Source organism: Cetorhinus maximus, chromosome 22 (assembly GCF_964194155.1).
Source record: "Cetorhinus maximus chromosome 22, sCetMax3.hap1.1, whole genome shotgun sequence".
Classification (NCBI taxonomy): domain Eukaryota; kingdom Metazoa; phylum Chordata; class Chondrichthyes; order Lamniformes; family Cetorhinidae; genus Cetorhinus; species Cetorhinus maximus.
In genome coordinates this window covers 3032254-3058718 of record NC_135900.1, presented here as the reverse complement: position 1 = coordinate 3058718, position 26465 = coordinate 3032254, and the positions used below count along the sequence as shown (strand labels likewise).

General features: G+C 40.7%; 1 protein-coding gene across 18 annotated transcripts in view; it reads left to right on the top strand.

Annotated features, from left to right (window-relative positions):
• ppp1r12a (protein phosphatase 1, regulatory subunit 12A) overlaps window positions 1-26465 on the top strand; it is a 188591-nt gene that overhangs the window by 77996 nt on the left and 84130 nt on the right. For 15 of the 18 annotated variants that reach the window (XM_078567618.1, XM_078567610.1, XM_078567602.1 and 12 more), the window contains exons 3-4: window positions 13191-13309; window positions 26123-26282. In XM_078567618.1, coding sequence (XP_078423744.1) covers window positions 13191-13309; window positions 26123-26282 — 279 coding nt within the window. The remainder of the gene's footprint in view (window positions 1-13190; window positions 13310-26122; window positions 26283-26465) is intronic. The other 3 variants (XM_078567614.1, XM_078567613.1, XM_078567612.1) reach the window with 1 other exon arrangement.

Here is a 26465-nt window from a genome sequence, read left to right as displayed (position 1 = left end):
ATTTTGTATAATTGGCTGCCAAGGGCTGTATGTTGCCACAGGGTGGCTGGATTTCCCCCCTTTTAAACTTTAATACTGCTTGGCAGTGAATCAACAGATTTCCACTTGATGTCAAACTTATTTTAGTGTTGGGAGTCGTTACTGGCACCTTGAAGCTCCCTGATACTAAGCTGGAGTTCAGAAGTGCTACACTGCTTTAAAGCATTTGCTTGAAGATCGATCCTTTTTAAAGAAGGAATTAGTCATCTTATTCCATCTCGTGGATATTAATTATTTGAATATAAGATTTTTTCTTCAATGAGTTGAAACAATTGTGATTGAGGGGATAATCCTTACTCTTGAATTTGATTTTCTTTTATTATTTGTTCGTGGGATGGGGCGTCACTGGCAAGGCCAGCATTTACTGCCCATCCCTAACTGTCCTTGAGAAGGTGATGGTGAGCCGCCACCTTGAACCACAGCATCTGTGGTGAGGCGGGGGGAGGGTGAGCATGCACTGAGTTCTATGAATATTGGAGGCGGTGAGTGTTTTTTATTCATGGAATGTGGGTGCAGCTGGCTGGGTCAGCATTTATTGTCAATCCCGAATTGTCCTTGAGAAGCTGGTGGCATGATGTGAACACTGCGCGTTCGCTAAACCTGGGGGTGTGAGCTCTGCGCGCCCCCCTCAACCTGGGGGCATGAGCACTGCGCCTGCCCCCCCCCCCCAACCTGGGGGTGTGAGCACTGCGCGCCCCCTGAATTCTGGCAGTGGAGGTTGTTGGGTTTAGCTATGCATTCTCTGAACCTGGGGATGAGTGCTGCATGTTCTGAGAGCAGTAGTGTTTGCAATGTGAGCTTTGCAGCCTGTCTAACGAGGGCTTAATCAATTACACAATGCAGACACCTTGATGTACTCTACAGACAGGTTCAAATTACACATTCCGTGAAAACACTGTGTGTCTTGACTTTCAAGGGGACAAATCAAAAATCCAGTCTAACCCACAATGTTGCAGACAAACACCTGCCAAAAACATTTCAAATGTAATGAGTTGTAAGTCAGTGATGGTCAACGAAGGCCTGTGGTGGGTCTGTGATGCAGTAGAAGGCAGGAAAGACTGAATGGCATCATTTTGTCACATTGCACAAAGTGAGGTGTGGTAGCTGTAACTAGTAATGTTTCATGTAAACACCTCGATGTGTTTTAATCCAATGGTGTGGCTCTAATATAGCCTCAGTTTTCAAAGTATCTTGGATTTTTCACAATTAGTGTCTGGTAAAGATGAAGAAAGCAGGCACAAGTTCACCACTGTGGTTCTTGCACATGACCTGTTGGCAAAACACTTTGTCAACTCTCTTATTGCTACCATTATGTTACTTAATTCTGCTGTGCTGAAAGTACCTGAAACAAATTGAGCATGTATAGTTAAATGTTCATTTTCTAAATTGAAAATGGATTTGTCTTGTGTTGAACACTGCATGAAAAAAGCTTGATATTTTGTTTAGCTTTTGTACTGAGAACAAGTTTTGTTCGTCAAATGTGCAGCACTAAGGATCTTGCCAAAAAACTGGAATATGATTTGCAGTTCCTTATTTGTAATGGCAGGGGTTAAAGTGCTCCTGATGGTGTTTCTTTGACTAATCCACTAAATTATTGCATCGACATACCACGAGGAGAAACATTGCACAAGAAAGTTTAGATGAAGATGATCCTTCCTATGTTGCTGTTTCTTTATTTTCCAGCCAATATCCTGAAATGCTCAACCTACCACTTAACAGGAGCAGCATCACCTCCTCCTCACAGCAGCTGGGCATGAGCAATAAATTCTGCCAGTGTTGTCTGTACTCTGACAACTTATGTCTTGTGATTACAGCAGTAATATTAATCATGTGAGCTTTGCAGCCTGCCTGATGAGGACTACATCAAATTGTTAATGGTTTTATTGTTCTTGTGTCAGGTACTCTTCCAAATAATGTGTGCCAGTTGTGTGAAGAAATCTCTGTTTTGCCTTCATTAAACCTTTCACACTCCTGACTATCCTCTCATTAAACCTCTGGTGTTTTTACGCCCAAGAGTAACTTGTACTAACAAAGAGAATCTATCTTTGTGCAAAGTTCTCCCTTTATTCTTTACAAGTGATTTACTTAGAACTATATGGATCAATAACTTGAGTTACTTGATGGCAGTTTTTTTCTGTGTAATACTTCAAGTTGTTCTTAAAACCAAAAGATGTACAAGTTTAAAAGCAAAATACTGTGGATGCTGAAAATCTGAAATAGAAACAGAAAATGCTGGAAAAACTTGGCAGGCCTGGCAGTAGCTGTGGAGAGAGAAACAGAGTTAACATTTCAAGTCCAATATGACTCTTCAGAGACAAAGAAGTAGAAATGTGATGGATTTTATACTGTTTAAGCGGGGGATGAAGCAAGTGGAGCAAAATAAAAGGTCAGGAATGGATGGGAGCTAAGGAGAAATTGATAAAGATGTCATGGACAAAGGGAGTGTTAATGGTAGTGTTAAAGACTAAAGAAGGTGCTGTTAGTATAAAGGTAAGGTAGCAGAATGTGTAATTCTGTGTGTTAATAGCAGAACAAAGGTCAGCGCCTTCAAAACAAAACAAGTGACACATGGCGGTGGGGGATTGGATGGAAGGATTTAAAAAAATACATAAAAACATAATTGGATTTGAAAAAAGGTCAAGATGGAAGAGCAAGTTCATGGTCAGAAGTTATTGAACTCGATAAGTCTGGAAGGCTGTAAAGTGCCTAATCGGAAGATGAGGTGCTATTCCTCCAGTTTGTGTTGGGCTTCATGGGAGCATTGCAGCAGGCCAAGGACGGACATGTGGGCATGAGAGCAAGATGGTGAGTTGAAATGGTGTGCGGCAGGAAGGTCTGGGCCATGCTTGTGTACTGAGCGAAGGTGTTCCGCAAAGCAGTCACTCAGTTTGCATTTAGTCCCCCCAGTGTAGAGGAGACTGCATTGGGAGCAGCGAATAGATGTACAAGTTTGTTTGTTGCCATTTAATTAAAAAGCCAGAACAATCCAAAGTTAGACTTTCTAAAATACTTTAATTCCTATTAGTTGCTAAACTGTCTTGGTTTGCTTTCTGTAATTAAGTTCAACTGTGGAGGTGCACTATTACTTGAAATTCACAAACTGCAACTAACCAAAATCTGAGGAAATTATACTTGTGTTGGTGAAATAAAGCATGATGAGCTGAAAGTAAAGATTACATTTATATAAACAAATCCACCAATGAAATTTTAAACAGCTTAAAACCTCATTTCTAAATTTGAATAACAAAAACTAATGCCTGCTTGAATTAATATTGTTAAACATTGAGATTCAAGATGGAAATTATTGATAGTACCTTGTGCTGTCACCGTTACTGAATTTCTTAAGTTTGAATCGATTTATTGCAACATGCTCACTAGATAACAACTTTAGGTGCATTGGAATTAAAGAAGCTGGGCTAGATTTTAAGGGGAGAAGTAATTTTCAAATGTGGTATCGACAGCTATTTGTGCTGTTGAATATTCGTTTTCAGTTGAGTGGGCAGAGATTACGAGGTGCATATATGAATACATAAACATGAATTAGGACCAGGAGTAGGCCATTCAGCAGGTTGAGTCTGCTCTGCCATTTGATAGGTTCATGGTTGGCCTGATTATGGCCTGAACTCTACTTTCCTGTCGACCCCCTATAACCTTTGACTCCTTTGTCAATTAAGAATCTGTCTAACTCTGCCTTAAAAATATTCAATGACCCTTCCTCCGTTGATCTCTAGGGAAGAGAATTTCACAGACTCATGACCTTCAAGAGAAAAAAATTGCTTCTCATCTGTCTTAAAAGGATGACCTCTTATTTTTAAACTGTGTCCTAGTTGTTCTAGTGTCCTGTGTTCTGGTCTCTCCCATAAAGGGAAAGATCCTCTCAGCATCCACCCTGTCAAGCCCCCTCAGTACCTTGCGTTTTCAATAAAATCACCTCTCAATCTTCTAAACTCCAATGGATACAGGCTCCGCCTGTCCAAACTTTCCTCTTAAGATAACCCCCATCTCAAGAATCAGTTGAGTGAACCTTCTCTGAAATGCTAACACAATTATACCCTTTCTTAAGTAAGGAGACTAAAGCTGTACACAGTAATGCAGATGTGATCTCACCAATACCCTGTACAACATTAGCAAAACTTCCCTACTTCAATATTCCATTCTCCTTGCAATAAATGGCAACATTCTATTTGCCTTCTAAATCACTTGCAATATTTTGACTTAACTGTATTCCTTCAAAGTCACCACCATTACTGTAAAATTTGCAGTAACCAGTGCTCATGTAGAATTTCAATATGAATATTTTGACGTTTTGTTTGAAAACGTGCGTTGTTTTGAGAAGTGCCTTTTCGCAACATTCAAGATAACTGAGGTTTGGTGGCGTTGGGAGGGGTGCCTTAATTGACAGCATGAAGATAAAGAATTCCTTGAACTGGGCATTGACATACTCTTTTATCTGAAGTCTGTTGGATTGTTGGGAAGCTGTAAGCATGTCCAACTTTCAGAGATCATTCATTGTCTTTATTTTCAGTAGGGAAGAGCCTACCAGCTGCAAGTCATTCTTGTTACACTTGTGTTAGCCTGAATTTGATCACATTGGGCAGAAAGCCTTTTGATAATCCGAGTCGATAACACATGCTTTTCCTATCCTGGGTCTGAAAGAACAGAATTAAGTTTAAGAAAGAACTTAAATTTATCTCGTGTCTTCCACGTCTTCAGGGTGCCCTTGATTGTTTTGCAGTCAATGACATTTTTAAAATGTAATGTAGGAAATGCAGCAGAACAGGGTGGTGCCACAAAGGGCATTCAATTCATGACAAGGTGGCCTGTTAAAAATGTTGTTTGAAGGATAAATATTGACCATGACACTGGGATTACTTCTCTGTTCTTTGAATAGTGCCGCGCCATCTTTTATGTCCACACGAGAGAGCAAATGGCAGCCTCGATTGTAACACCTCACCCGAAGAATGGCATTTCTAAAAGGGTAGTGATACTTCAGCACTGCACGTGGAATGGCAGCCTAGATTAAAGTGAAGTGAATTGGCTAATGGTGGCATCACACAAGTGACTTATGAAGAGTCTAGACAGTGGTGATCGAGCCATTGAGTTGCCATAGCCAGATTCAGCGTTGTTTTTCCATAGGGGATTACAGAGTAGAAGTGGAAAAATTAGAAATGTAAACTGTATATTTTTTTAAAAGAAAATCCATCAGCTAACTGAATGTTAAACCCTGTTATAATTCATATTGAAGGCACCTTAGTTTAGAGGAAATAAAAAAAGCTGGCATTGATAGAGTAAGTAATAGCAATAACTGTGCACAGCAGATCTGTCAACATCTGTGAAGAGAAAAGACCATTAATGGTGGCATCATATCTTGCTGCCATAAGTGAATTACTCTAGTTTTTCTCACCAAACTTGACCTAAAGATGACTCAAAAGGATCTGGATACTTTGGGATGATGGGCTGCTGTGTGCTGCATGACACCACTTCCCAAACCTCCAGGGCAACATTCAAACTGGACAAATGAGCAAATAAAAAATATGAGCAGCTATGAGTAGCCTGGGCTTTGCCAGCTTTGCTGCTTGGGGGTCAGGGAGCTCGTAGATTGGGCACCCCTCTCCTAAACTTCTCATCCTATCAGCGCATTGATCCTTGGGCAGTTAGCAGGTGCTTGTTCATATGATTGAATTAGTTTTCATCTTTACCTTTTCATGTTGAAACGCTCTGGGTTGGCATGTTCTTTTTCTTCCTCACATGAGCTCTTTGCTTCCTGAAACTTTTCTGGAACATTGACCTTTTCTCAATGTTAAAAGAAAATCTTGGGAAAAAAAACACAGGAACCACAGAGCAGTCCCATTCAGCAAGTCAAAGCGTCTTTTCCCAAAATGGAAACCGATGCTGATGGATCCTGCCGTGTATTTCCAGCAGTTTTATTTTACCACCACCTGGCCAAACAAATCCAGTATTTATTGAAGCCTAAAACAGAAAATGCTGAAAATAATCCGGTCAGGTAGCATCTGTGGAGAGAGAAACAGGTAATATTTCAGGTTGATGACTTTTCACCAGAATCAATAAAGTTAGGAGTCATCCTTTGTCATTTAATCTCTCCTGCCTTCCACTCTATCAGACTTTTCCTTTTGCTTATCATCCTTCCTTTCCCTGCCTCTTTAAACCTGTCACATCCTTTTCCAGCACTGATGAAAGGTTATTGACCCTGTAAGGAATATATTTTTTAAATTTCTGTTGGACTGTTGTAAAGAACATATCTTTTTATTTTCTGTTCGACTGTGAATTAAAATTACAATGGCTGCAGTTTGAAAGACATGTCCACTGAAACAGGATAGATGTATACAATGTTGCAGTCCTAGAACAGAGTATGCCATGAAAAACAGAGTGGTGCCAGAAAGGAGCCCTGGACCAAGGGAGCTGCCTGACAACAACGTTTTAATTGACTCTTGACCAGGTTTTGTGAGAGAAGCAGTGCAGCAAAATAACTCCCAGCCTGAAATGAGAAAGATCTAAAACCACTCTTCTGTGTATGGAAGATTCCAGTAATTTCACGATAATAGCTAGCTAGCTTTTTCTCCTCCTATCTCCGTAACCTGCTCTCTTTGAAAACCTCTGTCAAGAGGCAAAAGTGGAAGATCACCATCAAAGACATTGAAAGGCAAGTGTTCAACCAGAGAACTAAATACTGAAAATGCTGGAAGGCCACCTCGTGTCATCAACAAGAACTAAAAGGAATTTGGAAGACATTGATCAAAATAAACCCATTGAATTCTGCACTCTGGAATTAGTGCTATTGAACTCTTTTATCCCACCCTTAAAATCCATGTTCTTGTGCACTTTACGTACCTTGTATGTGTGTGTGTATAGAGATTTAAGATGGGGATAGAGTTTAAGTTATAGTGTTACAAATTAGCAGTTCATATTTGCTTATTTTTGCCACTGGTTAACAACAGTTTGTTCAATAAACACTTATTTACTTATTAAGTTCACAAACCTGGTGCTCGTATTCTGTTAACCTAAATTAAACAGTCAGGTAGAATTGGGGCAATCTGGTGGTTTGATCACACTTTTTCACATTTGCCGTGGCTTGATATTACAGCGCACTATCTCCACAAAACATTAAACTCCTGTTTCTTTCTCTCCATTGATGCTGCCTGACCTGAGTTTTTCCACCATTTTATTTCAGATTTCCAGGATCTGTAGTATCCTGCTTTTGATTTAGTGAAGCCTACCTACCGTATTATAATATCAGAACAGGGGATTTATTAACTTTAACCCCATTAATCCCAAACTCTTAACTAATGTTGTGTGTGGATTCGGATGGCTTGAGGTTATTTATTCTCCCATTTTTTTCCACTTTGTGCCTTGTGTCAAAGGATGAAGAATCTCAGTCATGAGTAACTTGCTGTTTTGAGCCCATGGGACACAGTTTAACAGCCTTGAGGGAGTGGAGGAAGCCCCCCGGTAACACAAGCTGTTTCTGCAACAATGGACACTTACAGATCAAGTTGCTGTATTTCAAAATGCAGCAAACTAGATATATGAATGTTTTGCTGAGCATTACTGATGTAAGCTTGCTGCGATAAATGTTCAGTTTGAGCAAAACTACATTTTATCCCTCATCACTGCTCAAATGTCTCCCATGTTTCAGGCTGCCTGTAAAATTAATGGCAAAAGTATAAACGAGGTTTGTGGAAATGACAGCTGCAGTAGGTGTTTTGGTTGTAGCGTTGTTCTGACATCAATCAGGCTTTAACCTGGCTTTTACCCAAGCAGCTCCTATGTTGATTTTGAACCATGGGAGTTTATAACACCCAAGGAACCATCTGGCCCAGTAAATAGCAATCGTTTAGCAAGTGAAATTTGGTTGTGTTAGATGCCTGGGATCATAGAACAACATTAGTCTAGATGGAGTTTCTTTTCAGTTCTTAATATTCAAGAAAAGTATGGGAGGATGTTGGCATTTTCTGTCCCAAGCGTGTTGAACTCCTGTTCCCACAGATTCCTCAGACAATGTAATATGGTAACTGGCTCTTAATATAAGGATACCTGTCTTCATATACAAACATATGAACTAGGAGCAGGAGTAGGGCACTCAGTCCCTCAAACGTGCTCTGCCATTCAATAAGATCATGGCTGATCTGATTGAAACATTCCTGCCAACCCTGATAACTTTTCACCCCCTTGCTTACCAATAATTTATCTATCTTTGCCGTAAAATATTCAAACACTCTGCTTCCACCACCTTTCGAGGAAGCGTTCCAAAGACATTGTATCTTCGGAGAAAAAAATTCTCCTCATCTCTATCTTAAATGGGCGACGCCTTATTTTTAAACAGTGACCCCCTAGTTCTCGATTCCCCCACAAGACGAAACATCCTCTCCACCCTGTCAAGACCCCTCATGATCTTCATAATTTCAATCAAGTTGCCTCTTACTCTTCTTAGCTCCAATGGATACAAGCCGAGCCTGTCCAACCTTTCCTTGTAAGACAACCCTTCCATTCCAAGTATTAATCTAGTAAACCTTCTCCGAACTGCTTTCGATGCATTTACACCCTTCCTTAAGGAGACCAGTACTGTACACGGTGCTCCAGATGTGGCCTCACCAGTGCTCTGTACAACTGAAGCATAACCTCCCTACTTCTGTATTCAATTCCCCTTGCAATAAATGGTAACACTCTATTAGCTTTCCTAATTACTTGCTGTACCTGCATACCAACCTTTTGCGATTCAAGTACTAGGACACCCAGATCCCTCTGCCCACTGAGGAGTCAACATTTAATGGTAGCTTTCAATGTTCTACAATGACCAAGTATAAATTGGGTTACAGTTGTAATATCCACTCATATCTGCTTTTTAAATGAGATGCACGTGTCTATGGAATGGACCTATATTGCACATGGGAGACATTTCAATACATAAATTCAAGTTTCAGCTAGTCTGCTTTTGATTCTGAAAGAGTGGGCTTGCAATGATCGTGGGCTATGGACTAACCAACATCGTGAAGGAGTGAATTTGAAGTTGTCCCACTTGTATTTCAGAATTATGGAGCTTCCATTGATTCTTGCACTTGCTATGAATACTTGCTAGCATAAATCTTGGCTTTAAGTACATAACAGGAACCAGATTTTGTCCCTGGTTATTTTGTGTTTAAGTTTTGCATGTTAGGAATGTTTAGTTGGGGTAACCCTCCGAATCCAGAGCAGTGTGCAGTACCTCAAAATTGCTCCAGCTCTTTACACTAAGCTGAATCACTTTGCTTGTTGTGGTACTTCAGCTCATTGCAATATCAGTTTTTAATAATCACGCAATAATAGACTTTTTCTTAGCATGAAACTGCAAGGCCTATGAACAAGTTGCAAATGGTTATCACTTCATGAGACATAAACTAATATCTTTAACTTGGTGCCAGCAACCTGTTGGACAGATAGCAAGAGGCATGGACAATTAATTAGCTTGCCACTTAGCTAGCCTTAAACTTGAATCTATAACAGCACAGCAATGTCTGGTTTCAGTTTGAGGATTTTGTTTCTTGTGCAGTCCTTGCTCAATTTGGGCTTATAATTTATTATGGGATTAATTTTTCAATGCATGTTCAGGTGCAGAAAAGACAGTTGTAAAATCAGTTTTGTCTCAGTGAGACAGTTTTCTCAAATTCAAAGTAGTGGGAATAGGTCTGTGAATAGCTTCACCTTGTGCTTTGCCAAGAGCTTTGAGTCTGAGGGGTTTTGGGCCAATGTGTATCGATCTGTTGTGTAGGTTAGAATGGGAACCTAAGCTTGCATATTTGAGATGTTCACTCGTGCAGCAGAATGCTGGATAAATTCGGATGGAGTAGGAAAGACAGGAGACCGGTCCAATAGAGCTGTACAATGAGCAAGCATTATTTGTGTATTTAATTCCACTCTCAGGCACTCGGTGTTTGAAAGACTTATGGTGCCTTTCATGGTGCAACGTGCTTTACAGCCAATTAAGTACTTTTTGCATTGTAGCCACCATTGTAGGAATTTACACTACTATCTTCATAACTTGATGCATGCAACCTGTTGGCAGTTTGCAGGAGGAATATTTGACAGGGATGAGGGGACAAATTGGTGGTTGTTGACCATTATGTTATCAGGGAATTCCCCTTGCATTGCATTCTCTTGCTCTCTCTATTTTTGGCCCTATCCTACTTTGACTGACAAAGCTTAGAAAAATACTGTATTGGATGCAGCTTCAGTGGAAAGCAGTGATGGGGCACCAACTGTAAACGTGGACACTAGATGTATCAGTGGGTAGTCAGACTGAAATATTGTTGGATAAGTCATTGAGAAATTTACGGCACCGAAGGAGGCCATTTGGCCCATCAGGCTCATGCTGGCTCCCCACGAAACAACCCAGTCAGCCCCACGCTCAGTCCTTGTATCCTTGCAAGTTCAATTCCTTCAAGTACCCATCCAGTTTTCTTTTGAAATCACTGATTGTCTCACCACCCATGTGGGCAGCAAGTTGCACATTAGCACTAAATTTGCTTTGTCTAAAAAAATTTTTTCCTTGTATTCCCCCGCATCTCTTGCCCTAAATCTTAAATCTGTGCCCCTTAGGCCTTGTACCATCAGCTCATGGGAAGAGGTTTTCCTGATCCACCTTATCCAAACCTGTCATAATCTTGTGCACTTCAGTCAAATTTTGCCTCGATTTTCTTAGCTCCAAGGAGGAGATCCCTACCTTTTCCTACCTAATCTTCTGTCTAAATCCTCCCCCATCCCTAGAATCATTGTGGTAAATTTGCTCTCCTCCCTCTCAAGGACCTTCACATCTTTCCTTAACTGTGGTGACCAGAACTGAAAGAATACTCAAGTTTGGGTCTAACCAGAGCTTTATATAAAGATTCAGCATAACCACTTCCTTCTCTACTTAATGCTTCTATTTATGAAGCCCAGGATCCCATATGCTTTGCTAACCACGCTCTCAATATGTTCTACCACCTTCAAAGGCTGATGCACATGCAGCACCAGGTCCCTCTGTTCCTGCACGCACTTTAGAATTGTGTCATTAAGTTTATATTGACTCTCCCACTCCTTCTGCCAAAATGCATCATCTCTCATTTCTCTGTATTAAATTGCATCTGCCACTTCTCTGTCCATTCTGCTTGCCTATCTATGTCTTGTTGCAGGCAATTGTTATCATACTCACTGTTTGCCACTCCCAAATTTGGTGGTATCAACATGTTTTGAAGTTTTACTTGTACTCCAAGATCCAAGTCATTTATTTATACATATATAGCAAAAATAGCACTGACCCTTGGGGAACACCACTCTACCACCCTCCCATCTGCTATAACTTGCTGCTTTCTGTCCTTAAGCCAATTTTTTTATCCAATTAGGCACTGGCCCTGATATTCCATGAGCCTTAATTTTGTTAAGCAGCCTTTTATGTGGTATCTTGTCAAACACTTAAAATCCATATAGACAAGTTCCACAGCATTCCCTTCATCAACCTCTCCTGTTCATTCATCAGGAAATTCAATTAGATTAGTCAAGCATGATTTCCCTTTTACCAATCAGTGCTGGTTCTCCTTAATTAACTGGAACCTCTCCAAGTGCCAGGTGATTCTCTCCACTATCTCCCCCACCACCCAATTCAGGATTCCAAAACCTTGCTTACCACTGATGTTAGACTGACCGGCCTGTAGTTGCTAGGACTGTCCTTGACACCCTTATTCAAGAAAAGGTGATGATTTCACCATTCTCCAATCTTCTGGCACCTCCCTCATGTCTAGGGAAATTAAGGCAAACCCTTCTGCTCTCACCACCCCCACTTCCTCAACCTGTGATGTAAGCCACCTGGACCAATTGACTGACTTACCCTAAGCAGAGCCAACTTTTGTGGTACCCACCTCCCTTTCAGTTTTTGCACTGTCTGTTTACTATTTTGGGGGAGGTGGTGGCATTGTGGTATTGTCACTGACTAGTATTCCAGAGACCCAGGGTAATGCTCTGGGGACCTGGGTTCGAATCCCACCATGGCAGATGGTGGAATTTGAAATCGATAAAAATCTGGAATTCAAACCCTGATGACGACCATGAAACCATTGTCGATTCATGTAAAAACCTATCTGGTTCACTAATGTCTTTTAGGGAAAGAAATCTGTAATCCTGACCTGATCTGGCCTACATGTGACTCCAGACCCAGAGCAATGTGGTTGACTCTTAGATGCCTTCTGAACAAGGGCAATTAGGGATGGGCAATGAATCCTGGCCAAGCCAGCGACACCCACATCCCATGAACGAATATATTTTAAAAAATGCTGTTAGAAGATTTTTGGGTTCCCTTTCATGCTGACTGTCATTCTATTCTCATACTCTCTCTTTGCCAGCCTTATTTCCCTCTTCTCTTCCCTTCTCAACCTATTGTATTTAACCTGGTTTTCACTGGAAGAACTCTGACATGCATCATACATCCTCCGCTTTCATTTAATCACCAGCTCTTATCTCCCTCCTCATCCAAGGCTCCATTTTTTGTTTCCCTTGCCTTTTCCCCTTGTTGGCATGTACTTAGCCTGTACATGAAGCACCTCTTAAAGATCGCTCATTGTCCCTTTGGTTTTTTTCCTGTCCATCTCCGGTTCCATTTAACTCTGGCTAGATCCCTTTTCATCACATTGAGGTTAGCCCTCTTCCAATTTAAAAGTTCTATGTTAAATTGTTCCTTGCTCTTCTCCATGACCCATCTAAAAGTTATGATACAATTAGGAATCAAGGCCCCAGAAAATTAAAAATTCGGTCAAGAATGTGGTTGAAACTTGGACTGGTTGTGAGAATTTTGCAAGTGATTAAAGAAAGTATTCCGATGATTATATAGACTTAAACTTGCTTATGCTTGGGAAATTCAATAACAAAAATAATTAAGTGGAAATTCAGTCTTCGTTTTGATGAAAGTCAGAAATTAAACTCTGTTAGGTTTAAATTTATGGAGTAATGATTATTTGGATCTGTCGCGTTCAGCCTTGAATTGATGAAGGTAATTATTTTCTATCCAAATTTATTTTTAAAAATGAAATTAGAATTAAGTTAAAATCTTAATTGGCATTGTTAACATATTTGCCATTTTTTTTTACTGAAATCCAATAAAGACTGTTTATCTTTTAAACATAATTTTGCAGGTATTTAATTAGTCGTGGAGCAAATGTAGCTGCAGTCAACAGTGAAGGAGAAACTCCATTAGATATAGCTGAAGAAGAAGCCATGGAAGAGCTCTTGCAGGAAGAAATTAGTAGGCAAGGTAAGAAATGAGCCATGGGGGAAAGTATTTCAACAATGCTATGTAGCTACTGCTGACTGTAGAATACAATCAGTGGATAACTTGCAAATTTGGAATGGTTCCAGTAGAATTGGAATCCTTTGATCCTTCAAACTCTTGAGTGGACAATCTCACTGGAAAAATCATAGCTAAACCTTTGCCTTAGAGGTTCTTTACGTAGAACCCAAATTACCTTGCTTTCCAAAAGAAAAATACAGTGGATGCTAGAAATCTGAAATAAAAGCAGAAAATGTTGAATATATTTAGCAAGTCAGGCATCTGTGAAGAGGGGAACAGAATTAACAGGTTTTAGGTTGATGACCTTTTGTCAGCATGTTCTGTCAAAAGCCCTGAAGCATTAATTTTGTTTCCCTCTTCACAGATGCTGCCAGGCCTGCTAAGACTATCTAGCACTTTCTGTTTTATTACCATGCTTTCGCATGCCTTTTTAAGATTACATTCACTGGTGTCTGCCTTCATGTCCTTCATTCAGTTGCATTGAACTTTGCTTTGCTCAACATTGTAAGTGTAAAACCTGTTGTACTTACGAATTTCGATTTGAGCCAGATTCTGAATGGCCAGTAAGTTCAGCGAGCACTTTAGTGCTAATTACAATTCAAAGCAACTTTGTATTCCATTTGGACAAATTTATTGTTCGCAAATTCAGTATTTTTGTGGTGACATGGACTTCCCCAAGGCATGACACTCCATCTTGTTTAGATTATGCATGCAATGTGGTCTGAAGGATCAACCTGATGGTGGGAGATCAGATGCTAGTTATTGATGCAAAGAATTTCATCCAGCTGCCTCAGACAAACAAAAGAGCTATCAGGAAGGCTTTCCACGAGGTTTGTTCCACTACGCATATGTTCTAACTTGCATAGAAATTATAACATAAAACAGGCCATTTGGCCCAATCAACTCGTGTTGATGCATATCCTCCACACAAACAGTAGTTCTAATGTAATGTGCCTGCCCTGATAGTATCTCTTTCAATTACCCATCTAACCTATTCTTAAATGTTGGCTTGGTTACTGCTTCAGTCATCAACTTTGGCACTGCATTCCACATATTTGTAACTCTGTAGAAAATAGTTTGTCATTCTTAGCTAAACCTCTTGTGTTTCATTTTGTGTCCGAGTCCTTTCATTCTAGACCCACATTACTTGAAACTGTTTCTATCTGCCCTTTCTAATTTGAAACATCTATCTCAAATCACTGCTTCATCTTCTGTGCTCTAATGAAAACAGTACCAGTTTTCAACTGTTCATATTTGTATTTCCTCACAGGCAGCATCTTGGTGACTGCACTCTTTTCTATCCGTTGCCTTGACATACAACTGTGCTCTCACTAAAGTCCAGTATAGACCCACCATTGCATCTTGACTTTTATATTCCTATATCTCTTGTTTTAAGCCCAATATTCCCTTTTCATTTGAGATGATGTTTCCACAGGTACAGTGTCTCAAAACTGGCAACCTTGGGACCGAGCCCTTGTTGGATTTCAGATCTTGGTTTTTGGTTCTTGGTTGGGTGGATCAGGAGAGCTGGGTTGGGTGGGGTCATGGGTCGCTTGGACCATTGGAAGTGCAGGAAAAGATAGGCGAGCGAAGCTGATAACCAATCAGTGCAGCACCCAGTCGAACAAACCAGTAAGTTACTTTACTCAACTAATAGCTAATGTTCAGCTTCAAAATATGTCTGGTTTTTGGAGATCGCCGGTTTTCAGAGAGCCAGATTTGAGACAGTGCACCTGTATTGTCTTGTGAACCTGAACTCCCAAGCCCCTCTAATCTTCCACATCATGCAGCTTTCCTCCCATTTAGAGTGTAATTATTACTTTTTTCTTTTTACTGGCAAGCCACCTTCTATTGCTAATATTGGCAAAGATATCCACTAACCAGCGCTGCATATCTTTTAGCAAATGGTGTGGGCTACTCTTAAGCTAACTTTTCTTGTGTTCTCAATGAGAATGCAGTGGGCCATGTTCGAGTCTGCCTTTGCCTTTGTGTTGTGATGTCGCATACAATTTTACTGGGGATCATTGGAGAAATGAATGCATCTATATAATGTTGCATTTAGCCATTTAGAAAAGACTTTTTCTCAAAGTAAACATTTGAAGTATAGTGACTGTTAAAGAGGACAACAGTCATTTTGGGTACAGCAAGCTCATACTAACGGTATGATGAAAGACCAGTTAATCTTTATGGTTGGGGCACCAAGAGAATTTCCTGGTGGCCTAACCACAAATTAGCATACCAACTGATGTTTCATTTCATTGCTTCCCTCAAACGTTGAGATCTTAATCATCCACCTGAGCCACTGAAAGAGGCAAACAGGATCTTGGTTTAACATTTGATCAAAAGGATAACATTCCTAGAGCTGGCACGAAATGTACACCGAATTCCTGGAGTGATACTAGAACCCTCATCAATTTGGGCACAAAGATGACATCAGCTAAACAAGCTGGCATCAGAGTGCCAAGTTATTAACAGTTGGGTACGCTCTTTTAAGACCAGACTCTCTCTCTATGGTGGTTGAAGGGTCATATGCCTTTCAGAAGGAAAGGATAGATAGCATTGAGATTTTCCTGTTGGGGTACCTCCATGTTGCAAGGGATGAGGGAATTGACGAGGAATTGCACCCCATAATATTAGTTGAATTGAACTAAACGGGAGTAGTCCATGTTTCATTCGGAGAATCCTTGAATCTATTAAACGGACATTGGTAGTAAATCTTTGAACCAGTCATTCAGCAATTCAGACAGGCACTTTAAAATAAGTTGTAGTTGGTTGAAGTTTGAAATCTGTTAGAGGAAGTATTGTTTGGCATGATAATTTGGAAAAAGTATTTCTTCAGTGCATATAGTCTGTTCTTGCCACAGTCTTTGCGTGCTGAGAAGAGCAGTTTCTTAGTTTAACTTAGACTTGTGTCCTTTAGTTCCATGTAATAAAGTCCAAATAATTTTCAAGGCCGGCAAAATGACTCACCTCAGTATTTCCACCTGGCATTAAAAATCGCTTCAGCTCTTTTTGTCCCAGAACCTCCTATGGTGAAATCGAACATACGAGCGTGGGGCCAGGGTAGGCCATTCAGCCCTTCGAGCCTGCTCTGCCATTCAATAAGATCATGGCTGATCTGATAGCCTTAACTCCACATTCCCACCTGACCTTGATAACCTTTCACCCTCTTGCTTATCAAGGATCTTTTTATCTCTGCCTTAAAAATATTCAAAGACTCTGCTTCCCCTGCCTTTTGAGGAAGAGTGTTCTAAAGACATTCAACCCTCTGAAAGAAAAAAATTCTCCACATCTCTGTCTTATATGGAGAGCACCTTAAAACGTTCATATGTTACAAGAGATCACCTTCGCTCTTGTAAATTCTGGAAACATAGGCCTAGTCTATTTAGTGTCTCCTCATAGGACAATCCCTCATACCAGGAATCAGTCCAGCGAACATTCGTTGTACCCCCTCCAAGACAGGTTTATCCTTCCTTAGGTAAGGAGGCCAAAACTGTACACAGTATTCCAGATGTGATCTCACCAAGGTTCTGTATAATTGCAGTAAGACTTTTTAACTCCTACGCTCCAATCCTTTTATAATAAAGGCTAGCACACCATTTGTTTTCCCGATTGCTTGTTGGACCTGAATGTTAAGTGATTCCTGTAGAAGGACACCCAAAAGTGTTCTGAACACCAACGTTTCCCAGTTTCTCACCATTTAAAATATACACTCTTTTTCTATTTTCCTTCTGAAGTGGAAAAACTTCAAATTTCTCTACGTAATTAGTATTAACACTCTGGGACTAGTGAGGGGAGAGAGGAGACTCTACCATTACCATCAAGCCAGGGGAGAAGCCCTGGTTCAATGAAGAGTGCAGGAGGGCAGGCCAGGAGCAGCATCAGGCATTCCAAAAAATGAGATGCCGATCTGGTGAAGCTATAACACAGGGCTACTTGCGTGCCAAACAGCATAAGCAGCAAGTGATAGATCAAGCTAAGTGATTCTACAACCAACGGATCAGATCTAAGCTTTGCAGTCCTGCCACATTCAGTCACGAATGGTGGTGGACAATTAAACAACTCACTGGAGGAGGCGGCTCCACAATATCCCCATCCTCAATGATAGAGGAGTCCAGCACATCGGTGCAAAAGATAAGGCTGAAGCATTCGCAACAATCTTCAGCCGTTTAGTTCTCATCAAGCCCCAGCAATTCTTTCAAATGTAGGTTGTCCAAAATTGTGTGGAAATTCCAAATACTTTCTTGGGACTTAATTGGGTCCTTTGTTGCGAATCCTAATATTTGATTAATTTCACATTGACCAGACTGTTCAAAAATGACACCCACTTCTTTTCCTTCAACATTCTTGTTCAGTCACATCCTTCCATTATGTATTTCATTTGTTTTCTGTTTCAATATGAATTACCTTGTCTTCATATACAAACAAAATGAAGGCAGCATGAAATTATTTTTTATTTGTCCAACTTTTTGACAACTTCCATACAATGGAAAATTGATCAGTTCAGCAGAATTTTTAATGTTGTTGAAATGTGGGTAACCTGAGCAAGGCAGTATCTCCTATCCTTAGTTGGCTTGAGAGCCTGAGTCAACTCATGCCATATTTAGGCCAGACTGAGTAGGGGTGCCAGGTTTCCTTCCCTGAAAGACATTAGTCAATCAGTTAAAGTTTTAGGAAAATTCAGTCCTTCTTGGTGTGATCTAATTATTAGATTAAAATAACTGGTAATTTTTTTTTCACAACTTGCCATGTTGGGAGTTTAACTCATGACCTCTCATTTGTTGGTTAACTACTCGGCTGTTGTGCCAATCGGTTGGATTAGCTCCTCTCTGGAGTCATTTGTAGTAAATTGTTCTGTAACAATAATGTCTAAATTGACCTTTTAATACTGCTAAACACTCGGGTTCACTGATTTGGTCTTGATCAATGTGTTCATGAGCTAAGAATGTAAAACAATGATATACATTAAAATATGAGAACAGGAAATGCACAACATGTAAAGTGGGAGAGGTTACCATCATCTGAACTCTCGTATTGATGATTGCATTAATAGGTATACAAACTGTTGTGATGAAGGTTTATATTTAACCAATTTGGGCATTCACGGCATTTTCCAGTTTCTCGCTGGTTTCCACTGGTCTCAAACGTTCTTTCCATCTCAACTATTTTTTGATATGTATTTTGAGATTGTCAGAAATTTGAACGGATTTCATGGATACTTTGGAACTTTGCTGAGAGGAGAACTTATAAGCAGGTTGCATGGGTTCTAGATATGCATCATGCTGCACTGATGAGATTCTACTCTTCACGTCTTGCAACTTGTATTGATCAACCTTTAGATAATCTAGATAATGCAATGCTGCTATGATTTCACCTGTAATCTCTTCAGCTTTAGAGAACAAGACGGGCATGTATTAACTTGGCTCATGTGGTAGCACTATTGCCAGAGACAGAATGTCATGAGTTCTCAAGCCTCATTCCACATTATCTAGTTAAACCCTTGAGGTCAGCACCAAAGCAATGCTATATTGTTTTGAAATGAGATTATTAAATCAAGGCTCCATATCGGCCTGCTCTTGTGTTCAGATGGTCTTTCAAAGCACTTTTTAAAGGAGTGTACTAGGCTTTGTCTTAACAAACCTCATCAAATAAATTAACAGATCATTCGTCCTGTTGTTTGTGGGAACTTGCTGGGTGCAAAATGATTGTCACATCATTGCATTCCAAAGAAATAGTTCATATTTGTAGTGTTTTGGAATATTTTTTGAGATGTGATAAGACTGCAAGTTCCATCTTGATTGATCCCCATTTTTTTTTTACTAGATTTTAATTTAAATTTGACACAAGTTGAATTTTTAACTCTATTGAACCTCATTTCAATTATTTAAAAAAAAATCCATCGTAAGGAAACATGCTCTTCTGTTCAAGCCCAACAGCATACTACATCGCCCTCTGCAGGCAATTTTTCCATCTGTCTGTAAGGTCTTTGTTCAGCAAAGCCTGGAAAATAAAATAAATAGCGTAATAATGTAGCATAATGCAATATAGTTTCACAATCCTGTACAGCAAATGTATTACCACGTAAACTGTTCCAGTAGTAATAGAAAATAAACTCCTTGGAGGTAGGAAATATTTCATATTGAGCATTTGTCTTTCACCAGATCTATTTTCCTCAAAACTTTCTTAATGCAGGAATGTTGAGGACTTATTGTTCACCAAGGCTTTAGGAATAGGAGGGTCAGTATCCAATACTCTAATCCAATCTAATACTCACGTTCTGTGCTACCAAAAGACTATCTGGATTTTAAAAAATTGGCTTAAGGACAGAAAGCAATGTGCCAGACTAGATGGTGGTTTTTTGGACTAGAGGGTGGTAGACAGTGATGTTCGCCAAGGGTCAGTGTTACGACACTGCTTTTTTTGCTGTAAATAAATGACTTGAGTCTTGGAATACAGAGTAGAACTTCAAAATTTGCCGACCATACTAAACTTGGAGGAATGACGGACAGGATGATAGTAATTACCTGCAACAGGACATAGGCTAGCAGAATGGGCAGGCAAGTGGCAGGTAGAATTCATAACAGAATTTGAGAGGTGATGCGTTTTTGCAGAAGGGATGAGGAGAGGCAATATAGACTTAATGGCACAATTCCAAATTATATGCGGAAACAGAAGGACCTGGGGTGCACGTGCATCGATCATTGAAGGCGGCAGAGCACAGTGAGAGAGAAGCTAGCAAAGCATATGGGATCTTGGGTTTCATAAGTAGAGGATTTGGTCACAAAAGCAGGAAAATTTATGCTGCACCTTTATAAAGCTCGGGGTCTTGCGCCCACTTCTGGTCACCACATTTTCGCAAAGATATGGAAGTCCTTGAGAGGATGCAAAGGAGATTTACCAGAACAGTTCTAGGAATGGGTGGGGGGTTGTGGTGTGGTTTAACTACAAGGTTCGGTTGGGAAGGCTGGGGTTGTTCTTCATGGAGCAAAGGATGTTATGGGGTGACCTAATAGAGGTGTACAAGATTATGACAGGTTTAGCTAAGGTGTCAGGGGGATAAGGAATCGGGGGGAAAACTCAGCACTGGTTGGAGTCCTACCTCGCACAAGGAAGATGGTTGTGATTGTTGGAGGTCAATCATCCCAGGACATCGCTGCAGGCAATCCTCAGGGTAGTGTCCTAGACCCAATCTTCAGCTGCTTCATCAGTGACCTTCCCTTCATTATAAGGTCAGAAGTGGGGATGTTGGCTGATGATTGCACAATGTTCAACACAATTCGTGACGACTCAGATACTGAAGCAGTCCATGTCCACATGCAGCAAGACCTGGACCTTGCATGGGCTGATAAGTGGCAAGTAGCATGCACACTACACAAGTGCCAGGCAATTACCATCTCCAACAAGAGAGAACCCAACCATCTCCCCATGACATTCAATGGCATTAACATCACTGAATCCCCCGCTATCAACATCCTGGGGGGGGTTACCATTGACCAGAAACTGAACTGGACCTGCCATAAATACTGTGGCTGCAAGAGCAGGTCAGAGGCTGGGAATTCTACAGAGAATAAATCACAACTGACTCCCCAAGGACTGTCCACCATCTACAAGGCACAAAGTCAGGATTGTGATGGAATACTCTCCACTTGCCTCAATGAGTGCAGTTCCAGCAATACTCAAGAAGCTTGACATCATCCAGGGCAGAGCAGACCACTTGATTGGCACCTCATCCACCACCATCACGGTGGCAGCATTGTGTACTATGCACTGCAGAAACTCACCAAGACTCCTTTGACAGCACCTTCCAAACCCGTGACCTCTGCCACTGAGAAGGACAAGGGCAGCAGATATATGGGAACACCACCACCTGGAAGTTCCCCTCCAAGCCACTCACCATCCTGATGGTTACTTCACTGTTGCTGGTTCAAAATCATTGAACTCCCTTCCTTAACAACACTGTCTGAATACCCCCACCAGGTGCACTGCAGCGGTTCAAGAAGGCAGCTCACCACCACCCTCTCAAGGGCAGTTAAGGCTGGGCAATAAATGTTGGCCTAGCCAGTGATGCCATCATCCCATAAATGAGTATAAAAACAAGGTAAAACTCTTCCTATTCACTGATGGTACAAGGACCAGGTAATATGGATTTAAGATTGTGGGCAAGAGATGCAGGGGGAATGTGAGGAAAAATGTTTTTTACACAGTAACCTAGAATTTGCTGCCCATGAGGTTGGAATCTGAAACAATCGATGATTTCAAATGGAAATTGGATGGGCACTTGAAAGAAATAAACCTGCAGGGTCACGGGGATAGAATGGGGACTGGGACTGAATGGATTGCTCCATGTGGAGCCAACATGGACTTGATGGGCTGTATTGTAAATGACTCAATGACTCAATGACCAGGGAATTTTAAGGCATTTTATGAGTTGAAATGTTCCACAGTTGATCATTTAGGCTGCTTTGTCTTGGATGGTGTTGAGCTTCTTGATTGTTATAGGAACTGCATTCATCTAGGCAACTTGAGAGTATCCAGAGTTCTGACTTATTCCTTGTGGATGTTGGAGAGACATTGAGATGTCAGCAGGTGTTACTCACTCTTGCAGCCACTGGATTTATGTGGCTGATCCAGCTAAGTTTCTGGTCAATGATGACACCCAGGATGTTGAGAATGGGGGCATCAGTGGTAATACTGTTGAACATCAAGGGGAGGTGGTTAGATTCTCTTGTTGGAACTGATCTCTGCCTGCCATTTGCCACTTATCAGCCCAAGCCTAAATGTTGTTCAAGTCTTGCTGCATGCGAGCATGGGACTGCTTCATTATCTGAGGAATTGTGGATGCTACTGAACTCTAGCTCTGAGCAAAATGCAATTGACCCTTAACATCCACTGCACAAGACAGATGGTCTTAGTTTAACATCTCATCAAAAAACATGGTGCCCCTGACAATGCAGCACACTTATCAGAACGGCAGAGTCGTCTCAGCCTGGATTGTGTTCAGGCTTCTGGAGCCATGAATTCACAACTTTGACTTGAGTGAGCTACCACTGATCTAAGATTGATACTGTATGAGAATGACTGCCTTAAACATGGTGCTAGAAGAAATGAAGGTGATCATTCAAGATTAGCTGCTCCTTGGAAGTTTTTCTCTTGTCTGGATCTCGGCTTAGGGCTGTTACAATGTTTTGAACGTGACTATCCTTGCCTAGTTCAAAATGTGTGCCTGTTAGTTCTGTGATAAGCATATGTTGGGGAGGTCTGGCTGGGATGTGAGTGAGGTTGGCAAGACCCATGTATTAATTGTTCCTGAAGACCTACAAAATATGGTGGTCAGCTTCAGCCTTGAATTGCTTTCTTTGGAAGACCTTGTAATTTCTATCTCAACTTTCTTTGATTTATTAATGTCATGCTACTCAGTAGTAAGTGCATGATTAAGCCATTGAACTTGACCCACCAGGTTCTTGATTTTGACCACGTAACTGCAGGTAGATATTGGAGGTCAGGCATTCCTCTCATGAAGGGAAAATTAGCTTTGAACCTTTGAACCCCATCTCGTAGGTAACTTAATTAGTTTTGTGTTCATCACTGTGTATGGCTGTCTCTTGGGTAAGGCTTGGAAAGATGACAGTTGAGAATAGTTGTTCACCCTCAAATTGAAAGGAAAGCTGGTATGTCCCGCTTAGATGGGATTGTATTTATAATTCTGTTAATGAGGCTGCTGTTTCACATATTTTTGAAAGGATTTCCCTTGCATTTTTATTTCATTAATGAAATGAGTGTTGTGTGTCTGCAGTAAGTGAGGCAGCCCTATTTTCAAATTGGACTTGAACCTTTAACTTGGCAATGTTCCCCCTTGTTTTGCAGAGTGCGTGGCTGATTTGTTTAAGTGCACAACCCCTTAAATTTTCTTGCTGTGGATGCACTGTCATTTAAAGGAGTGCACTTGCTTGCATGGGGACTTTCAGGCCGTGCAGCTTAGGGGAAGTGTTACTCTTTGCTCTCTTCAGGTTACTGTATGTTTTACATTCTCCAATTGTGAGATTTCATTCTGTGAAAGGGAATTGTATATTGTGTTGGAATTATATATTACACATCGCATTAAAAGAGAGTTTTAATACCCATCAAAGACACACAAAATGGCTATGGCAGAGTTTCTCTCTTGTTAATGCTGGGATGTGAGTGAGGTTGGCAAGACCCATGTATTACTTGTTCCTGAAGACCTACAAAATATGGTGGTCAGCTTCAGCCTTGAATTGCTGTAGTTGTTGCGATTATACTTGCATAATGACAAGAGGGAGTTTTTTTCCATGGAATTATATAGCATTTGCAGCACAGAAACAGGCCATTCAGTCCAACCAGTCTCAGTTTTTATGCTCCACATGAGTGTCCTCCCACTGTTATTTACTTCATTTTCCCCTATCAGCACACCTTGTATTCCTTTTTCCCTTGTGGATATTTACCTTCTCCATAAAATATATTTGTGCTATTTGTATCAGTCGCTCCATGTGGTAGTGAGTTTCCAACAACACTCCAGGTGAAGGGGTTTCTCTTAAATTCCCTGTTGGAATTATTGTTGACTATCTTATATTTATGGATCTGAGTTTTAGCCTTCGCCCACACGAATCCCTTGATAATTTTAAAGACTGTTGACATCCAAGTCACAGAAGTGACACGATAATTTCTTTGTTGAGACATTGCTCCTGCACCAGTGATGAATACAACCTATCAGGATAGGTTGAACAAGTTGGGGCTCCTTTTCTCCAGGAAAGACAAGTCTTGAGGTGTGACCGGATAGAAGTCTTCAAGATTATGAAAGAGTTTGATAGGGTAGACATAGAGAAGATGTTTCCATTTGTGGGGGAGAGCACAACTTGTAGCCGTAAATTTAAGATAGTCACTGATGAACCCAGTAAGAAATTCAGGAGAAACTTTATTCAGCATGGTGAGAATGTGGAACTTGCTATCACAAGGAGTTGAGGCCAATAACATAGATTTCAGGAGAAGTTAAGTGAACTCATGGGGAGAAAGGAATAGAAGGATATGTTGAATGAAGGATGGCAAAAGGCTCGAGCAAAAAGTAACAGCACAGACCAGTTGGGCCGAATGGCCTATTTCTGTGTTTTAACTACTATGGAGCTATAACTGCTATGGAACTGTAGTTTGTCTGCATCTGAAAAATCAGGACAGGAAAATCATAACGTTGTAGATCCTTTAGCCAGTTGTGATGATAGGTCTGCACTGGATATGTTAAACCTGTTTCTCTTTTCAGATATTGACCGACGTGATGTGTGGGTGTAAATGTATTTCATATTCCGCACTTTAACAATGCTTTTAAATCAGTCATTCCCCTTGAGGTAGGTAGGTCACTGTAATATTTGTAAATTGCGTTCTGACGAGCATTTCAGCTAGTTGAGGTATCAGCTCCGGCTCACCTTTTGAAGTGGGTTGTGAGTTTCGCTGCCAGTCTGAGACTACATGATAATGTAAGCTGACCACAGTGCGTTACTTGGGGGAGTCTTTCTGACATATTGAACAGAGATCAGTAACAGCACCAACTTGCACTTTAGTAAAAGGCTCTGCAGATGTGTAATGAGACAAAAATTGACACTGGCTGAAGGATGAAACATGAGGGTGGGTGACCAAATGTTTGTTCAGAGGCAGGAACACTTTTTAAAGAACGAGCTGAAGAGGTTGAGGGGGGAAATTCCAGAGCCTTGGGCTGAAGAGCAGCAACCAACAGTGGAGTGAAGGAAATTGGGGATGTGCAAGTGGCTAGCTTTGGAGGAATGTAATGTTCTCAAAGTTGTGGAGATGGAGGAGGTAAGAAATGGTGGGGGGAAGCGAGGGCAATGCTAGGAGCGATTTGAATGTTCGGATGAACATTTAAATTTGAAATGTTGATGGACTGGGAGCTAATTTAGGTCAGTGAGCACTGGAGTGATGAATGAACAGGACTTGGTATGAAATGGGATATGGGAAACAGTGTGTTGGATGAGTTCAAGTTCCTGGAGACTGGAAAATGGTAAGCGAACTGGAGTCTCGACTTAAAACGATGGATAAGAGTCTCAACAACATTTGGGCGGAGGCAAGGGTGGAACTAGGTGATCTTATGGAGGAAATGGCAGAGAGGATGTAATGGACTTAAGAGATGTCATGGTGCTATCTGGAGTTCTCTTGGTGTCCTAGTCAATATGTATTCCTCAACCCAAGTTACTAAAACAGATTATCTGGTCTCTCACCTGTGGGCTGTTGCTATATACCAATTGACTGTCATTCCCTTACATCATCAGAGTACTTTTTCTTTGAAATACTTTAAGATGTCCTGATCTAGTGAAAAGGCACTCGTGTGCAATTTCATTCCTCCCTTTATTCCTTATGTCATGAGCCTAAAGGGAATATAAACATAAAAAGGTAAGTTGGATGTCATTTATTGTATGATCACAATTGCACAAGCAAAATCAATAACTTTTAATCGAACGTAATTCAATTTTCATTCATAAAGTCTTAATTTTGCAGTTGTTAATGCCATCTGCTCTGTAGAACAGTAGCCCTAATTAGCCCAGATGTCATGTTGCAATCTACATTTTAGATATCCATGTTTTTTGAGTAGGTTCTTTGCTGTGTTTGGATTTGTTTTCTGTGCTAAACCCTAAATATCCCCTGACTCTTAAGGATGCCAAGTTGTCTAAACGTAATGATGCATGCTTAGCACTCGTTAGCAGGTGTGTGGCTAAACTGTTTTGCTAACTTGCTTTTTGAACTGGTTTGTTTGTTTAGGAGTGGACATAGAGGCAGCTCGGAAAGAAGAAGAACGAATAATGCTCCGCGATGCCAGGCAGTGGTTAAATAGTGGGCAAATAAATGACAATAGGCACCCCAAATCTGGGGGAACAGCTCTTCATGTAGCTGCAGCTAAAGGCTACTCGGAGGTTTTAAAGTACGTACTTAAAACTACTCAAATACTTTGTATGCAAAAGTAAATAAACGATTGAAACGAGCAAATTGGTTCCTTTTTTTATGTTTCATGATACACTAGGGTAACTTGTGTGTCAAAATTGTAATTACTGTAGTTAAAATGACTGGTTGTGGTTTTATTTATTTCATACCCCTGTAGATATTT